The following is a 19773-nucleotide window of genomic DNA, read 5'->3' on the forward strand; positions in this document are numbered from 1 at the left end:
GAGATATGTTCCTTCTATTGCTACTTTGGTAAGGGCTTTTATCATGAAGAGATGCTGGATTTTATGAAATGCTTTTTCTGAATTTATTAATACAATCACATAATTTTTGTTTTTAATTATGTTTTTGTGGTGAATCACATTTATTGATTTGTGTATGTTGAACCAACCTTGCACTGTTGGAATAAAACTCACTTGATTGCAGTGCATTACCTTTTTGATTCACTGTTGAATTTGGTTTGCTAGTACTTTGTTGAGGATTTTTGCATCTATGTTCATCAGGCATATTGGTCTATAGTTTTTTTTGTTGTTGTTGTGTTCTTGCCTAGCTTTGGTATCAGAGTGACTGACCCTGGCTTCATAGAATGAATTAGGGAGGATTCCCTTCTTCTCAATGTTTTTTGAACGGTGTCAGTAAGATTAGTATCAGTTCTTCCTTGTATGTCTTGTAGAATTCCACTGTGAACCCATCTGCTCCTGGGGTTTTTTTTAATTGAGAGTTTTTTTATTACTAATTCAATTTCATTACTCATTATTGGTGTGTTCAAGATTCTATTTCCTCTTGGTTCAATCTTGGGAAGTTGTATGTTCCTAGATAAATGGAATTTATCCATTTCCTCTAGATTTTCCTGTTTGTGTGCATAGAGATGCTTATAGGTCTCTGATGATCTTTTGCATTTCTGTTGTATCAATTGTAATGATACCTTTCTCATTTCTGATTGTGCTTATTTGATTCTTCTCTCTTTTTTTCTTGGTTAACCTAGCTAGTGGTCTATCAATTTTGTTTATCATTTCAAAGAACCAATTTTTCATTTCATTGATCCTTCATATTTTTTTGTCCCAATTCCATTTAGTTCTGCTCTGATCTTTGTTGTTTTCTTCTGCTAGCTTAGGGTGTGGTTTGTTCTTATTTTTCTACTTCCTTGACATGCAACATTAGGTTATTGATTTGAGATCCATCTTTTTTATATAGGCATTTAACACTATAAACTTCCCTCTTAGCACTGCTTTTGATGTACTCCAGAGGTTTTGGTATGTTGTGTCTCTATTTTCATTCATTTCAAAAATTTTTTTATTTCTGCCTTAATTTTATCATTGATGCAACAATCATTCAGGAGCAAATTATTTAATTCTCATGTATTTAAATAGTTTTGAGGGTTCCTCTTGGTGTTGATTTCTAGTTTTATTCCACTGTGGTCTGAGAAGTTACTTGATATGACTTCAGGTTTTTAAAAAATTTATTGAGACTCACCTTGTGGTCTAGCATATGGCCAATTTTTGAGTATGTTCCATGTGCAAATGAGAAGAATTACCCTTTGCAGTTGTAGAGTAGATTGTTCTGTAAATGTCTGTTAGGTCCATTTGGTCTAGAGTCCAATTTAAGTCCAGAGTTTCTTTGTTGATTTTCTGCCTTGATAATTTATCTAGTGCATCAATGGAGTACTAAAGTCTCCCTCTATTATTCTATTGGTGTCTGATGTGGTTTGGCTGTGTCCACGCCCAAATCTCATCTTGAATTCCCACATGTTGTGGGAGGGACCAAGTTGGAGGTAATTGAATCATGGGGGTAGGTCGTTCCTGTGCTGTTCTTGTGATAGTGAATAAGTCTCACGAGATCTGATGGTGGTATAAGAAGGAGTTTCCCTGCACAAGCTCTCTTTTTGCCTGCTGCCATCCATCTAAGATGTGACTTGCTCCTCCTTGCCTTCTGCCATGATTGTGAGGCCTCCCCAGCCATGTGGAACTGTAAGTCCATTAAACATCTTTCTTTTGTAAATTTCCCAGTCTCAGGTATGTCTTTATCAGCAGTGTGAAATGGATTGAGTAAATTGGTACCAGTAGAATGGGGTGCTGCTGAAAAGATACCTGAAAATGTGGAAGCAACTTTGGAACTGGGTAACAGGCAGAGGTTGGAACAGTTTGGAGGGCTCAGAAGAAGACAGGAAAATGGGAAAGCTTGGAACTTCCTCGAGACTTTTTGAATGGTTTTGCCCAAAATGTTGATAGCGATATGGACAATAAAGTCCAGGCTAAGGTGGTCTCAGATGGAAATGAGGAACTTGTTGGGAACTGGAGCAAAGGTGACTCGTGTTATATTTTAGCAAAACTGGTGGCATTTTTGTGGAACTTTGAACTTGAGAGATATGATTTAGGGTATCTGGCAGAAGAAACTTCTAAGCAGCAATGCATTCAAGAGGTGACTTGGGTGCTGTTAAAGGCATTCAGTTTTATAAGGGAAGCAGAGCATAAGAGTTTGGAAAATTTGCAACCTGACAATGCAATAGAAAAGAAAATCCTACAGACACTTCTCAAAAGAAGACATTTATGCAGCCAAAAAACACATGAAAAAATGCTCATCATCACTGGCCATCAGAGAAATGCAAATCAAAACCACTATGAGATATCATCTCACACCTGTTAGAATGGCAATCATTAAAAAGTCAGCAAACAACAGGTGCTGGAGAGGATGTGGAGAAATAGGAACACTTTTACACTGTTGGTGGGACTGTAAACTGGTTCAACCATTGTGGAAGTCAGTGTGGCGATTCCTCAGGGATCTAGAACTAGAAATACCATTTGACCCAGCCATCCCATTACTGGGTGTATACCCAAATGACTGTAAATCATGCTGCTATAAAGACACATGCACACGTATGTTTGTTGCGGCATTATTCACAATAGCAAAGACTTGGAACCAAGCCAAATGTCCAACAATGATAGACTGGATTAAGAAAATGTGGCACATATACACCATGGAATACTATGCAGCCATAAAAAATGATGAGTTCATGTCCTTTGTAGGGACATGAATGAAATTGGAAACCATCATTCTCAGTAAACTATCGCAAGAACAAAAAACCAAACACCGCATATTCTCACTCATAGGTGGGAATTGAACAATGAGATCACATGGTCACAGGAAGGGGAATATCACACTCTGGGGACTGTGGTGGGGAGGGGGGCAGGGGGGAGGGATAGCATTGGGAGATATACCTAATGCTAGATGACAAGTTGGTGGGTGCAGCGCACCAGCATGGCACATGTATACATATGTAACTAACTTGCACAATGTGCACATGTACCCTAAAACTTAAAGTATAATTAAAAAAAAAAAAAAGAAAGAAAAGAAAATCCTATTTTTTGAGGAGAAATTCAGGCTGGCTGTAGAAATTTGCATAAGTAATGAGGAGCCAAATGTTAATCCCCAAGACAATGGGGAAAATGTCTCCAGGGCATGTCAGAGGTCTTCACAGCAGCCTCTCCCATCACAGACCCTGAGACCTAGGAGGAAAAAATGGTTTCATGGGCTGGGCCCAGGATACCCGTGCTGTGTGCAGCCTAGAGACTTGGTGTCCTGCATCCCAGCTGCTCCAGCCATGGCTGAAAGGGACGAATGTAGAGCTCAGGCCGTGGCTTTAGAGGGTGCAAGCCCTAAGCCTTGGCAGCTTTCACGTGGTGTTGAGCCTGCAAGTGCGCAGAAGTCAAGAATTAGGGTTTGAGAACCTCCATCTAGATTTCAGAGGATGTATGGAAATGCCTGAATGCCCAGGCAGAAGTTTGCTGCAGGGGCAAGGCCCTCATAGAAAACCTCTGCTAGGGCAGTGCAGAAGGGAAATGTGGGGTCAGAGCCCCCATGCAGAGTCCCTGCTGGGGCTAGGAGCTGTGAGAAGAGGGCCACCATCCTCCAGACCCAGAATGATAGATCCACTGACAGCTTGCACATGTGCCTAGAAAAGCTGCAGACACTCAACGCCAGCCCATAAAAGCAGCTGGGAGAGAGGCAGTACCCTGCAAAGCCATAGGGGCAGAGCTGTCCAAGACCGTGGGAACCCACCTCTCACAACAGTGTGACCTGGATGTGAGACATGGAGTCAAAGGAGATCATTTTGGAGGTTTAAGATTTGACTCCCCTTCTGGATTTCAGACTTGCATGGGGCCTGTAGCCCCTTTGTTTTGGCCAACTTCTTCCATTTGGAATGGCTGTATTTACTCAATGCCTGTACCCCTGTTGTATCTAGGAAGTAACTAACTTGCTTTTGATTTTACAGGCTCATAAGCAGAAGGGACTTGCCTTGTCTCAAATAAGACTTTGGACTTTGGACTGTGGACTTTTCAGTAAATGCTGAAATGAGTTAAGACGGGGGACTGTTGGGAAGGCATGATTGGTTTTGAAATGTGAGGACATGAGATTTGGGAGGCGCCAGCAGTGGAATGATGTGGTTTGGCTGTGTCCCTACCCAAATCTGATCTTGCATTCCCAAATGTTGTGGGAGGGGCCTGGTGGGAGGTAATTGAATCATGGGGACAGGTCTTTCCCATGCTGTTCTCGTGATAGTGGGTAAGTCTCATGACATCTGATGGTGATATAAGAAGGAGTTTCCCTGTACAAGCTCTCTTTTTGCCTGCTGCCATCCATGTTAGATGTGACTTTGCTCCTCCTTTGCCTTCTTCCATGATTGTGAGGCCTCCCCAGCCATGTGGAACTGTAAGTCCATTAAACCTCTTTCTTTTGTAAATTTCTCAGTCTCAGGTAAGTCTTTATCAGCAGTGTGAAAATGGATTAATACAGTGGCTATCTCTTTGATCTAGTAGTATTTAGGAATCTGGGTGCTCCAGTGTTGGGTGCATATATATTTAGAATTGTTATGTCTTCTTGTTGAATTGATCCCTTTATCATTATAGATGACCTTGTCTTTTTTTACTGTTGATTTAAACTCTGTTTTATCTGATATAAGTATAGCTACTCCTACTTGTTTTTGGTTTGATTTGTGTGAAATATCTTTTTCCACCCCTTAGAGTGTAAATGTCTTTAACAGTTAGGCAGATTTCTTGTATGCAGCATACAGTTGGATCCTGTTTTTCTAATCCATTCCACCAGCCCATATCTTATTGATCCCCTACTTCAACCTCTTGAGTAGTTGAGACCACAGGTGCAAGCCACTATGCCCAGCTAATTTTTTAATTTTTTGTAGAGAAGAGGTTTCACTATGTTGCCCAGGCTAGTCTCAAATTCCTGGACTCAAGTGATCCTCCTACTTTAATGCTTGGAACTCAAGCATCCCAAAGTGCTGGGATTACAGGCGTGAGCCACTGTGCCCAGCTGAGCCTGTATCTTTTAAGTGGAGCATTTAGTCCCTTTACATTTAAGGTTAGTATTGATATGTGAGGTTTTGTTCCTGTCATAATTATTACCTAGTTGCTTTGCAGTCTTGTGTAATTGTTTTATAAGACCTACATGCTTTATACTTTCTTGTGTTTTTATGACAATGAGTATCACCCTTTTCTTTCCATGTTTAGAAATCCTTTGAGCATTTCTTGTAGGACCTGTCTAGTAGTGACAAATTTCCTTAGTGTTTGCTTGTCTGGTAAATACTTTATTTCTCTTTCATTTATGAATTTAGTTTAGCAGGATACAAAATTCTTGGCATCTTTTTTTCTTTAAGAAGACTGAAAATAGAACCCCAGTCTCTTCTGGCTTGCAAGGTTTTGGGTGAGAAGCCTGCTGTTAGTCTGATGGGATTCTCCTTTTAGGCAATTAGACAAAATATGTATATTTGAAGTTATGTTTATATGTTAATACTCCAATGAAGCTGGCTTCTAGCACTGTCATAAATGTTTTCCCCAGTTTTATATTCCTTTGGTCAATTTTGAATGGAATTCCATCACTAGAGCTGAAGCCCTGTACTCTGAGTCTTTAAATACCCTAAAATCTATAAATTCAGAGACAACACTTTCTTATAGACTTTCTTCTACATGCCTGGCTATTACTTGTTGGCCTCATTTCCTGAACTCCTTTTCCTAGATCCTTAAGTAGCTACTGTCCTCAATTTCTATCCATGGCTCACTTTTTTCATTTCCTGGACTATCGAACTCACAAGGATTTAGTTCCATTTGTTAAGTCCTCCCAAATCTGTATCTTCTGCCCTGACATTCATACCTGAGTTTTTGACTCCTGCATTGAACTAAGTTAGCGTGATCTGGATGTCCCACAATACCACAAACTCAAGATATTAAAAATCAAAGCCAGTACTTTCTAATAGTTAAGAGCTCTCTAGAGCCAGATTGTCTGGATTCAGATCTTGCCTCTGCCATTTACCAGTTATATGATGTTAAGCAAGTTAATATCTCTGTGACTCAGTATCATTTCATAAAAAGGGGAGGCAGTCATTCCTCAGTATCCATGGGGATTATTTCCGGGACCCCCAAGGATACAAAAATCCATGGATGCTAAAATCTCTTACTGTTGGCCCTTTGTATGTGCAGGTTCCACATATGCAGATATGGAGGGACAGCTATAATAACATTACCTACCTCATCCAGTTATGAGGATTGATTGTGGCATGCGAAGCTCTTAGAAGAGTGCTTGGCTAAAGTAAACATTATGTATGTGTTAGCAGTCATTTTTATTTAATCTCCTCCTTATATCTCCTGTCTCATTTAATGGTACCATCATTAACCAATCACCTCTGCCGGAAACCCAGGAGTCATCCCTGGTGCCTCCTCTTCCTCACTTTCCTTTGTCCTGATGGAACACTTCTCAAATCTCTCCCTTCTTTGTCCTCTCTATTCTGGTCCAGCTTGGTTGGCCAACTGTCCCTGTTTGCCTGGGACTAAAGGGGTTTCTTGGACTTGGGACTTTGAGTGCTAACACCAGGAAAGTCCCAGGCAAATCAAGCAAGTTGGTCACCCCAAGTCTGACCTTCATCTATCTCCTTCCAGCTGGTCTCCCCGGCAATACTCTGATCCTCCTTAAGTCCACCTTCCTGCCCATGTTATTCCATACTTAAAACTCCTCCATCTTCTCCCATTCTCCAGGGGCAGAAAAACTCTTCAGTGTTGCATAGCTTCACTCCCCTTCTTCTCCATCTGCAGCTTTGGGCACTCCCTGGAGGCTCTTCCCACCACGTGTTGGGAAGTGTTCCTGAAGTCGCATCCCTGTGCCTTTGCTCATGCTAGTTGCCTGACCTGAAACCTCATTCCTCCCTTCCACCTGCCCACCTTCTTTTCATAATTCCTACTCATCCTACAAGTTGAGACTCAGGTGTCATCTCCCTCAGGAGGCCTTTCCTAATGCTTTTCCCCCTTCCTTCCACATCCTCCACCCTCCTCCCCTCACCTAGGTGAGCTAACTGTACCACCTCTGTGCTCCCATAGGACCCTGGGGACACAGCTATGGAAACATTTGTGACACTATAAATGGCATGATCTTTGTATGTCAATGGCCTGCAAACTCCCTAGACTCAGGATCCTCATCTTAGTTGGTGTGGTGTCTGGCCTGCAGCAGGGCCTCACCAGATGTTTGTTGAGTCATCTAATCCACCTTCCACCTCATCCTAGATCTCAAGCCGGAACTGGAAGCTGACCCTTTCTGAGGCAGCCTATCCACTGTAGGAGAGCTCTGATTGGCTGAGAGGTCTGCCTTGAGCTGAAATCTGTCTTCGTATAGGGCAGCCCAATATTGAAGTTTTAGGCTCCAAAGTGGACCTATTTACCCTTCTGTTGCATTTCCTCTTTCAAAGTTCCTTAAAGTGGTTTCTGTTTTTAATGACCTCTTTAAACAACCTGGTCAGGGGCTTTTTGAAAGTCTAAACTTATCACTTCAGCAAGTTCCCTTTTATCCCTACAGGGACTTGCTAGGGGAAAATTCCAGTAGCTGTGCTTTCCTCTTAGAACCAGGCAGGTCCACATACATGTTTTGTCCACATGGACTGGATGATAACCACTGAGGGGAAGCTCATGGTGAGCTGGAGTAAGAAGGCAGAGACAGCTTGAAGAATGGCATGGGGGCAAGGGCCTGTGGCTAGCTCAGTAAGTTTAAGGGTCAGATATGACCTTAGCTGGATTGGAAGTTTGAAATAGAAGAGAAGTGGGAAATAAAGCAGAAACAGAAGAACTGGGGCTTTGGGGTATGTTGTTAAGCCACCAACAGAGAACAGGAGACAATTAGCAGCACTTTGCCCATTCCTTAGTCTTACAGAGAGTGGGATCCTTTGCAAATTCTGCATCTGGCCCTTTCCACTGGCTCCCATGGCTTCATTTATAGACTAAAATCTAAGACTCTTGTGCTCCTTATGGGCCAAAGCCAAGCAGGTAGAGTGTGTCTAGGTGTGCAGACCACAAAGGGAAATGAAAGGCATCTGCCCACACCGCAGGCAGGTGGGAGGAGGCCCAGAGACTGTGTGTGATTACCTAGAAGGTGGGGCTAGGTCCATGGGCAGGGCGTGGAGGCCCAAATCCTGCCAGAGACACGTAGAGCAGCCTGATGCTAAAGAAGGAACACCAAGTTGAGAGTCAGAGAGCTGGCCCCATGGCTACCACTGTGCAGGCTTCAGTGGGTCACATTCGATCCCCAGTCACCTAACCTATGGAAACCATGCATCTCTCTCACCAGGTGCAATCAGTTCAGGTGCAATTCCATTCATTATGGCAAATAGAATGTACCTGGCTTTCCCCCACCCTCCCCCAGCTCATGCAGGACTTCAGCCCCCTGCAGTCTCTCCAGGTATTTTTGGAGGGTCACGAGTGACATTCCAGTATCAACAATCATTCCATTAGCTGTCCAGTCAGTGCCTACTAGGTTCCACTGCCTGCCCCCCTGACCACAACCTCCCACTGTGCCTGACAGCTCCAGAGCACAGAGCACTAAAGGTGCCACAGGCTCTTTTTCTTTTTTTTTTTTTTGAGACAGAGTCTCATTCTGTTGCCCAGGCTGGAGTGCAGTGGTGCAATCTCAGCTCACTGCAATCTCCGCCTCCTGGGTTCAAGCGATCCTCCTGCCTCAGCCTCTCAGGTAGCTGGGACTACAGATGCCCGCCACTACACCTGGCTAATTTTTTTGTATTTTTGGTAGAGATGGGGTTTCACCATGTTGGCCAGGCTGATCTCGAACTCCTGACCTCAGGGGATCTACCCACCTTGGCCTCCCAAAGTGCTACGATTATAGGCGTGAGCCACCGCGCCCGGCCAAGGTGCCACAGGTTCTGTTGGCACCAGGGGAGAAGCCCCCTCTCCCCTGAGTGTTACCCTCTGTCATGGAGTTGCCCCGTCTTACAGAGGTTTTGTTAAATCTGTCTTTACTCACAGCTCACCCATTCAGACGCACAGGAGTCTATGCATAGCGGGGTGATAGGTGGGGGCTTGGCCTAGGGGACAAACCAAGAAGAGAAAGAACCCACAGTAGGTTCCCCTTCCCCTCTGACACCTGGGACTTCATCACTGAGTCCATGAGTCATGCTTGGCTCCTTCTTGGAAAATTATAATTAATAAGAGTTCTTAACAGTGTCTTGGGCTCTGTTCCAAGCACTTAATATATACTATCTCATGTAATCTTCACAACAATCCTAAAAGGTAACACAGAGAGATTAAGAAACATGCTTAAGGTCACACAGCTAGTAAGTGGCAGAACCGGGATTAGAGCCTGGGCAGCCTGGCTTAGAGACTATGCTCTTACCCTCCGCCCAGTGGATCCTCCATGGCCTGTCCACAGACTTCTGGCTGGCCTACCCCCATCCCCTAAAAGTTCAGCTGAAATGCCTGGACACGTGTGAACTCCTAGTTCAGGCTGCTGCTCGTGCCTCTGCTAGATGACATTGAACAACTCAGTGGCTGTTCTCAGCCCTGCCTACACTCAGGAGCTTTTTAAAAAATGCCCGTACCTGGGCTCAATTCTATGCCACTTGAATCAGAATCTCCAATATTATGTTTTTGAAAATTGATTCTTATGGGCAGCCAGGGTTAAGAACACTTGAATGAGATGGTCTCTGAGGCCTCTGGCAACTCCAGGGTTCTGTGGTTGTAAATTACCCAAAGTCTGTGTGTGGGATGAACCACAACCTCTGAAAGCTCCACCTGGAACCCACAATGCTCCAAGTTCTCTGCCCAATGGGAGGCGACCTCTCTGGAGCTGCTCCCTCAGGTCAGGAGTTATAAGGATGCCTGGGGGTGCTTTCCTTCGGCTTGGTCTGAGCTTGGGGTCTTTGGCTGCTTTCTAGACCCTCTGTGTCTGCAGCAGGTAAATAATGTTGTATGTGATTTAATGCTGAGAACCGGGGTCAAGACTTTTAAAACCCCTGAAATACTCCCCAAATTCCATATACATTAACACGTCTGTCATAGAGGAGGTGCTCGGAAAATGTTGAAGAAATCAACACTCAAGTTCAGGTAACTTGACAACCTGGCAAGCACTATCCACAGCATTCCCGTTTGTGTTCAAAATCAAGGACGGCAGGCTGGGAAAAGAACTGGAAGAACGATGTGAGATCCAAGGGCAAGGGCAGCCTAGAAGCAGTTTGTGCAGGGTTGTCACTCCTCAGTCACTTGCAGGAGGAGAGCTGGGGACCCCATGTGCTGGACTGAAGAAATACACCAGATTCCAGGGTAGGAGATGTTGGCAGGGCCACCTGTTGAGCAAAGGCAACACTCACACGTGTGATCTCTCTGCTGCAGACAGTGACCAACACCTTCAGGACGAAAAATATCCAGATCCAGAGCCAGGACCAGAGGCTGCTGACACTGTCACTGGACAAGGACGATCAACGCACTTTCAGGGATGTGGTCAGGTGAGGCTGGGCCTGCCAACCCTAGATGTCCAGGGCCCGTGGGACAAACTGAAGCAGGAGCCAGCTCCTGCCATCTCCTGCCTCTAGCTCAAGGCACCTCATCGGAGGTAGATCCTGTGGCCAGGCAGGTAACCTTGGTGAGGATGGACTGAGGCCACTGCCCTATGCCTTGGATCCAGGAAGTCGAGGCAAATGAATGGCAGACCCAGGGCAGCAGCTGATATTGCATTTTCCCCAGATGCCTCTGCATACACTCAGCCTGCAGCCTCCTGATCCAGTCCCCTCTGCAGGCATGGGCCCCTCCCACACAGGCTGACCTTCTGTGGCATCTGTGTCCCAGTTAGCCGACCCTTACTGGCTTCCCCTCGGGAGGTGTGTTTGGGTAAGGGAGGCATAGGCAGAGTTACTTGCTCCAAGTGTCTCCTTTCCCGGTGAACCCCAGGCCCAGGTTTTTCTTTCTTGTCCTGATTCTTCCTCTTTCTTCTCTGTAGCCGCCTCCTCTATGCCCTACAATAACAGCTCTGCCTTTCAAATGCCCTAGGCAATCTGATCCCTCAGACGGGTCACCTGAGCTGGTCTCTCTCCACCCACAGATTCGAGGTTGCTCCCTGCCCAGAACCATGTTCTGGGGCCCAGAAGTCCAAGGCACCGTGGCTCAATTTGCATGGGCAACAGGAGGTGGAAGCAATCAAAGCCAAGCCCAAGCCCCTTCTGATGCCCATCAACACATTCTCTGGTATTGTCCAGTGAGCCTGCAGGGACAGCAGGCCCAGGAGGAAGGATACACTACCCCACCAACGCCAAACACTCACACCAACAGCCAGAGCAAGGCCCGGCTCCACACGGCAGCTTTGGCCTTGACCAGGAGCCAGCGAGTGCCTGGGAGCACAGGGAGCCTACCCTGGGGGCTATGACGAGGAAGGGCCCACATGGAGGTCTACGGATGGCCCGGGCAATGCTGTCGCTGCTTGAGAACATACACACCAAGCCCAGCTTCTCACACAAATGTCTACTCCTTCATTTAGCTTCAATTCCCACTTCTCCCACTGTCCTCTCCCACCCAAGCTCCCCATCCAGCCCTTAAAACCAGGGTTAAAGCTGCTGTCTTGGCCAGAGCCCTGTGGCCTAGGGGAAAATTGGAAGCAAGGAACAGCAACAGCACCACCTCCCTCCCAAGTCTCTTCCCTTCCCACTCTCAGGCCACTGCCCACCTCACTCAGTCCAGGCAGGTGTCTCTATCAGGTGAGAGAAAAATGTCAGACTCAATAAATGTACACTGAAGTCTTTCTGCTTTCATCTCATACCTGGCAATATTTATATGTTAATAGGAATCATCAGGGCAGTCCTTTATATAACCCATTGAGTCCTCTTGGGCCAGGTAAGAGTTCTGTGAAGTATAAACTGGTGTGTTCTGTCTCCTGCCCCTTGCTTACTCTGTCACTGCTCTGGAGTGCAGTGGCACAATCACAGCTCACTGCAGCCTCCATCTCTCAGGCCCAAGCGATCCTCCCACCTCAGCTTCTCAAGTAGCTGGGACCACAGGTGCATGACACCATGCCCTACTACATTTGGGATTTTTTGTTTTGGGGCCTTTTTTTTTTTTTTTTTTTGACAGTCTTGCTCTGTCACCCAAGCGGGAGTGCAATGGCATGATCTCAGCTCACTGCAACCTCCACCTCCCGGGCTTAAGCGATTCTCCCTGCCTCAGCCTCCCAAGTAGCTAGGATTACCGGCATGCACCACCATGCCCTGCTAATTTTTGTACTTTTAGTAGAGACGGGGTTTCACCATGTTGGCCAGGTTGGTCTCAAACTCCTGACCTCAGGTGATCTGCCCGCCTCAGCCTCCCAAAGAGCTGGGATTACAGGCATGAGCCACTGCACCCGGCCGTTTTGGGGCTTTTTTTTTTTTTTCCTGTAGAGATGAGGTCTTCCTAAGTTGCCCAGGCTGGTCTTGAATTCCTTGGTTCAAGGGATCCTCCCACCTCGGCCACCCAAAGTGCTGGGATTACAGGCATGAGCCACCACACTGGCCAAGCCAGAGATTAAAGACACCAAAATTCTTGGCTTTTATGTTCAAAAACTTACATCCAAGTGTAAAATAGAAAGATCAATGACACATCTTCAGTTTCTTCATCCCCAGAAATAGGTATGGTGTGGGGGGAGAGTAACAGAGAAAACAAAAATGCTTGGACTTGAGTCCTATCACCTGTAGAAGATTCCCTTTTAAGTTTGGGAATCCAAGAATAGAGAAGAGGGCACCTTGCTTTGGGCCAAATTGCCCCAGGAGTGGAAGCAAGTCTCAATGGCAGGATACCTTCTCAATGCCAAGGGGAGTGTAAGATGGACCACCTGGGGTGCAGAGCCAGAGGGGTCCAAGGTCAGTCTTAGAGAGAGTCCCTGTGCTTGTACAGGACATGGGAAGCAGGCGGAGATTTTCTCGGGTGGCTGAAAGCAGGCAAGCTCAAAGGGAAAATGGTGCAGCTGCAGGCAGCAGTGTGGAGCATGGCACCTGAAGGCCGGGTGCAGAATTGTAGGCACCTCCACAGACTCCAGCATGGTGCAGTGAGGGAGGGAGCCTGGAGGATGCCATTCACTCCATTCTCACTGCCCCCACCCTGACTGATGGTTTTACTTGCCTGAAGCAATCCAGGTGTTTAGCCCAAGTTCCTGGGCAACATGGGCAGCCAGAGGCTGGGCGGGGCCCTTGGTCTAGCTCCAGGTGCACCCTGCAGGCCCCAGGACATGCCCCTCGCACACCTGCACATATCCAGGCACATTGGAGTCTGACATCTGCCTCCCAGTGGAGATGAACCCAGGACAGGTCAGGACTGAGAAGTGGATGGATGCGCTATCCTCCACTGAGGCTGCCCACAGAAGAACCCAGGGAGGGGCGGGAGTAGGGCAATCATTAGTGTGACTGAGGTGGTTTTAAACCTGAAATGATTGCAGTAGCACTGAATTTGAGTGAGTTTACCTGGAGGAGACTAGATTTTATTTTTCCTGCCATTGGTGTGATATAAACGGATTCATACCAATTTCATCACCAATCATTAGGTTTTCAGTAGATGTCTGCAGAGTTTACCAGTTTTTTAGGTTAAGTGAGGCCCCTGGGCCTGCTCCCCAACATACTCTCTACCAGCTGACAATGCAGGCAAGTCATAGGCCGAATTCCCTTACACATAGACATGTGTTGGCAAGCAGTTCCACTCCACCCCCAGCCAAATTAGGTGCTCTGAGCAAACCTTGTATGAAAAGTTTACTGAATCAGGGGCTGCATACTGGACCATTTTGAAGCAAAGCCTATAGCATCCTTCCAAAGGGTTTGGACTACTGGCATCTCTAGATTTTTTTTTTTTTTTTTTTTTTGAGATGGAGTCCCACTCTGTTGCCCAGGATGGAGTGCAGTGGCGTGATCTCGGCTCACTGCAAGCTCCACCTCCCGGGTTCATGCCATTCTCCTGCCTCAGCTGCCCAAGGAGCTGGGACTACAGGCACCCACCACCACACCCAGCTAATTTTTTTGTATTTTTAGTAGAGACAGGGTTTCACCGTGTAAACCAGGATGGTCTCGATCTCCTAACCTCGTGATCCACCTGCCTCGGCCTCCCAAAGTGCTGGGATTACAGGCGTGAGCCACCGCACCCGGCCATCTCTAGATTATTATAGCCTGTTCCAGCAAGAGAGGAAATGCCTTCAAAAAAATTGTCTCCAATCCAGGTGACTTGGACACCACTAATTTCACCAGTGAAAAACTATTTCTAATATCTATTATGTCCATTAGTGAAGACACTTCTGTTGATTTAAGATTGTCGACGTGCTTGTACTAGCTGTCTCTGTCTTTTTGATGAAATGCTAGCTAACCACCTCAAGTGTGTGTACTCTCAAACAGGGCACCAGACCACCCTTAGGTGTAGATTAAAACTGTGCAGCACATACATATGGCTCTGGGGACTGCCATGTGCTGGCGATCAGCTGCAAGGAGTTCCCCTGGACGACTGCCATCAGCTGTCAGCCCTCCTTAGGGACTGTCCCAGCTGGAGACAACCATGTCACCCAAGGTCATGCCATTTCCGAGGGCAGTATGCATCCAATGAAACAATTCTAGGCCCCGGGGACAAAAATACCTGCCTTCCTGGAGCTTGGATTCTGGTAGAGACAGACAATAAACAAAGTCAACACATGAAATATAAGCCCGTAGTGCCTTGGACAGTGATAAGTTCTAGAGAGAACGATCAAGTAGGGCAGGGGAGTGGGAGTCTTGGGGGCGGGGTGGGTACAGGGGTATGGGATTTGCGATGTCAGAGTGGACCGTGTTGATCTCTGTCTGTGGTTGGTCACTGATCAGGGTGCATTCCGGTACAGACCTGAAGAAGATGAGGGAGACAGCCTGGTGGATACCATTCATTCCATTCTGGCTCCCCCCCGCCGACTCTGACGGTTTTACTTGCCTGAAGCAGTCCAGGCGTTTAGCTCAGGCTCCTGGGCTACATTGGCAGCCAGAGGCCAGGCGGGGCCCGAGGCCTAGCTCAGAGCGCACCCTACAGGCCCCCGGACGCGCCCCTAGCGCACCTGCGCACGTCCGGGCAGGTGGCCCGCGGAGGCGGTGGGACGTGGCAGGTGCGGCTCGCAGGTGCGCTGGCCCCGCCCCCACCTTCGCCCCCGCCCCGCCTCTCCCTCCGGGCGGGGCCACTTTCGGTCCAACGGCAGGACCTGGGGGCTGTGGCCGGGGGCGGCCGTTGACCTGGTGACCGCGGCGCCGCCCCAGACCGGGGGCGCAGTCCCACTCGCTCCGAGCCCCGGTCCCCCAAGCCTCCCTCCCGGGTACCTGGGGCCGCGCCCGCCCTGCGCCCAGCTCCGCCCTCCGTCGGCCCAGGCCTGACAGAGCCCGGCAGCCATGAGTGCCAACCCCCGGTGGGACATCAGCAGGGCGCTGGGGGTGGCCAAGCTCTTCCACCTGGTGTGCGGGGTGCGGGAAGCCTGCGTGACCCCGTTCCTGACCCTTTACCTGAGGCAGCTGGGCTTGGCCGCGCCCTGGGTGGGCACCCTAATGGGAACCAAGCACCTAATCGCTGCCTTCTGGGCTCCCGTCTGTGCCTTCCTGGCCAAAAGCTACCGGAAAAGGAGAGCGCTTCTGATCGGCTCCCTGCTCGGCTCGGTGGGGGCCAGCCTGCTGATGGTCCTGGTCCCACCGGTAGACAAAAATCGGGTGCACTTCCCTTGTAATGGAAGCAGCGGCCTGACCAGCACAGACGCACTCCCGGGGATCACGCTACCTGTGAACATCACCTCGGCCCAAGAGTCTGCCTCCAGCCACCCAGCCAAGAGGACTGCAGAGGTGGAAATGCCTGGCTTCAGAAACCCACCTGGTGAAAGTGACCGAGAAACTTTCCGTGATCTGCACGTCTACTTAGCGCCCTCCGTGGAAGGGGCTAGGACCACATCCCAAGCTCTCCTCCATCCTGTCACTTCGGGGCTGAAAGATCATCCCCGGGAAGTTACTTTTGAGGTGGTCAAGACCGCCCTCCCCTTGCTTCCTGGGGGGAAAGGGCCCGGGAATCCAGCCAATTTGTCAGGGACCAAGGGGAAAGCCTGGGCTTTTGACCTGTCCTTGGAGGCGTTGCGGTGGACTTTCATCCTCTCCTTGGGGTCCGTGGCGTTCTGGGAGCTGCTGACAGCGCCTCTGGAGCAGGTGGCAGATGACAGCCTTTATGAGTTCCTGGATTTTGTGGATGCCACTGACCGATACAGAAGCCTGTGGGTCTGGAGGTTGCTGGGTATGTCGGCAGGTGTGTGTGGCATCACAGCCTTGGTGGGGCAGCTGGACTGCTACCTGATGACCAGTGGCCCCCGGGGTGTGGTCCACTTCTATGGGTACTCGGTGGTCAGCACCCTGGCCTTACTGGTGAGCATTGCCTTTCCCATTCCCATCTGTCAGCAGTGGGAGCCCAGCTACAAAAGGTTCAAAGCACTGTCCATTGTGGGGGGTGACCCCCGCCTCATTCTCCTCGCCTCCACCATTGTTTTGGTAGGAGCCATCGTCAGTACTGTCCAGAACTTTCTGTTCTGGCACATGAAGGACCATGGGAGCGGCGAGCTGGTCATGGGTTTCTCGGTCACCCTCAGCTTGCTGGGGGAAATTCTGCTTCATCCGTTCAAAACTACATTGCTTAGGAAACTGTCCAGGACGGGCCTGGTGGGGCTGGGGCTGAGCTGCCTCGCTGGGCAGCTGCTGTACTACTCTTTCCTCTGGAGCTGGTGGTCCGTCCTCCCCATTCAGATCTTGAGTGCCATTAGCAACAGAGCTTTGTGGTGGGCTGTGGGGGCCTCAGTAGAGGACCTGGCCACTCCCCGCATGGAGAGGGCTCTGAGTGCCTTGTTCCGAGGCCACTTTTATGGGAGTGGCTGTAGCCTGGGCAGCTTTGTCGGGGGCTTCGTGGTGATGCGCTTCAGCCTGGCTGTGCTCTACCAGGCCTGCTGTGTGGCCCTGTTGCTCTGGTTGGCCTTGCTCCTGTCCATACAGCGGAGGCTGCCCCAAGAGCGGAAAATCAAGTACTCGAAGCTGCTGTCCATGGAGGTGAGTGACACCAGTGACTCTGAGCAGGGGACAGAACAGGACTGGCTTGTGAAGGCCATGAGGGAGGAACACTCAGACTGAAAGGGCTGAGAAATCCAGAGTGTGCTGATCCAGCAAGGAACGAATGGACTGAACAAAACTCAGCCTGCTGAGGACAGAAACCTGCCCTGGACTGCTGGGAGCCGGGGAAGAGAGGATGGGTCTGTGCTGAAGGCCCAACAGGATCATCTCATTGCATGATTTTCTTTACTTTTGAAGTAAAAGGAGATTTAACTTTTTGCCAATCTTTTTTAGATAATGGAGGAAGAATACATTTGCTTTTTAAAAAGTTCCCTCTATAGTCACTATATGTTTACGTTTAAGGTTTGCAAAAGTCCTGACTCAGGTGCTGTTGAATTCAGCGATGGCTGAAGCGATCAAATCAAACTGTCAGTGCCAGGAAGACCATGGGGACCTGCAGGATTCAGTTGGCAGAGAGGGCAGCTGACTTGGATGAATCATGGCATTCCCAGGGGTCATAAAGGCATTAGCCTGCTTCTGTGAAAGCCATGCTGTGGGCAGGTAAGAATGGTAATGGAGGGCCGGGCGTGGTGGGTCATGCCTGTAATCCCAGCACTTTGGGAGGACGAGGCGGGTGGATCATGAGGTCAAAAGATCGAGACCATCCTGGCCAACATGGTGAAACCCCGTCTCTACTAAAGACACAAAAATTAGCTGGGCGTGGTGGCGCACACCTGTAGTCCCAGCTACTCAGGAGGTTGAGGAAAGAGAATCACTTGAACCCTGGAGGTGGAGGTTGCAGTGAGCTGAGATCATGCCACTGCACTCCAGCCTGGTGACAGAGCAAGACTCCATCTCAAAAAAAGGATGGTAATGAAAACAAACTCCTTTCTGTTCCCACTGGTATACAGGTGCCCACACTCACACCCAAGTACTTCCAACAGGAGAAAATAATGGGAAATGTATGTGTGTTGGGGGGAAGTGGGAGGTTAATAGGTTTCATTCTTACCTTCTCACACATGTGTGTCCCACTTAGAATCATCATCTATATTTACATCAGAGCAGGGGCAATTTCATGTCTTTTGAACTCACATTTTGCATGCTGTGCCTCACAAAGCACATGGAGATTTTAACATCTGTTTTATTGGGGTGCAGACATCTCCATAGGTCAGGGTGCTATAGGTTCTCCATGCTGTACCTGTGCCCAGGCACTTGGTAGGGTTTTGGGAGTGACAAACTAGTGCTTCTGCCTTCCCAAACTCCCCCAGGGGAAGGGCCTGGAATAAAGGGCCCTTTATTTCAGAGGCCAGTCCCAGGGCCCAATTCTTCGACCTTACCATTAGTTAAACATAGGATATTGAATTTAGAAGAAGCCTCACTGCACAAATGCAGAAAACGTCTCACAGCTGGAGAAGGGGAAGCAGATATGTGAATGTCCACTGGGTCAGACATGGTTCTAGGATCTTTATTTGTTGTTGTTTTTGTTTGTTTGTTTGTTTTGTTTTGTTTTGAGACAGAGTCTCACTCTGTTGCCAGGCTGGAGTGCAGTGGCGCCATCTCGGCTCACTGCAACCTCCAACTCCCTGGTTCAAGCGATTCTCCTGCCTCAGCCTGCCAAGTAGCTGGGATTACAGGCATGCACCACCACACCCAGCTATTTTGTGTGTGTGTGTGTGTTTTTAGTAAAGATGAGGTTTCACCATGTTGACCAGGATGGTCTCGATTTCCTGACCTCGTGATCTGCCCGCCTCAGCCTCCCAAAGTGCTGGGATTATAGGCGTGAGCCACTGCACCTGGCCCTTTATTTGTTTTTTAATTCTCCCTAAGAAGTTTAAGGTACAAATAATCAACAAAAAAATTACCTCCACCCTAAACAATAGAGATTTGTCTCATATATATATATAAAACATTTAGGTGTGGGCAGCCCAGAGATGCTGCCACTGCTGGATGATGCCACTAGGGATCTAGAATCTTTTCATCTCCTCACACTGTCATACTTAGCCTGTAAGCTACCCTCCCAGATTTGTACCCTCATAGGAACAAGATGGCTGCTGCTCTGCCAAGCCTTTCATCCATGTTCCAGGCAGGAAGAAAAGGGGAAGACAATAGGGCAAAGGGAGAAACAGGAACAAGTGTCTGTATCAAGAAAATAGGCTGCACGGTGGGTGGCTCACGCCTATAATCCCAGCACCTTGGGAGGCCGAGGCAGGAGGATTGCTTGAGCCCAGGAGTTGGAGACCAGCCTGGGAAACATGGTGAGACCTTGTCTCTTAAAAAAAAATAATAATTAGCCAGGTATGGGGTGTGCACCTGTAGTCTCAGCTACTCATGAGGCTGAGGTGGGAGGATCGCTTGAGCCCAGGAGTTTAAGACTGCAGTGAGTTGTTTGTGCCAATGCACTCCAGCCTGGGTTACAGAGCAAGACCCTGTTTCCAAAAAAACAAACAAACAAGAAAAAGGAAAGATAAGCCTTCCCAGAAACTCCTCAGCAGAGTGAACCGTGTCACATGGCCACCCCAGCTGCAAGGAAGTCTGGGAGGAAGTATTTTCAACTAGGCACAGTTACACACCAAGCAAAATCAGGGTTGCATTAGGAAGAGGGGGCTGGATATAGAATTGGCAACTAGCAACATCTGCAGCG

The 19773-nt window shown here is 48.3% G+C and overlaps 2 protein-coding genes across 19 annotated transcripts in view; both read left to right on the plus strand.

Moving 5' to 3' along the window:
* The window catches only part of PIK3R6 (phosphoinositide-3-kinase regulatory subunit 6), a 67056-nt gene extending 55199 nt beyond the window's left edge, over positions 1-11857 (plus strand). For all 18 annotated transcript variants that reach the window (XM_016932424.4, XM_016932423.4, XM_063799756.1 and 15 more), the window contains 2 exons: positions 10444-10556; positions 11150-11857. In XM_016932424.4, the coding sequence (XP_016787913.1) occupies positions 10444-10556; positions 11150-11306 (270 nt within the window). In that variant the 3' untranslated portion in view covers positions 11307-11857. The remainder of the gene's footprint in view (positions 1-10443; positions 10557-11149) is intronic.
* Positions 11858-15341: 3484 nt separating this feature from the next.
* On the plus strand, positions 15342-17409 carry MFSD6L (major facilitator superfamily domain containing 6 like). The gene is given in 1 exon segment (NM_001328311.1): positions 15342-17409. A coding segment is annotated over 1 exon segment (1761 nt). The 5' UTR covers positions 15342-15452; the 3' UTR covers positions 17214-17409.
* The last annotated feature ends 2364 nt before the right edge of the window (positions 17410-19773 follow it).

The sequence above is a fragment of the Pan troglodytes genome, chromosome 19 (genome assembly GCF_028858775.2).
Source record: "Pan troglodytes isolate AG18354 chromosome 19, NHGRI_mPanTro3-v2.0_pri, whole genome shotgun sequence".
In the NCBI taxonomy this organism is placed as follows: Eukaryota; Metazoa; Chordata; class Mammalia; order Primates; family Hominidae; genus Pan; species Pan troglodytes.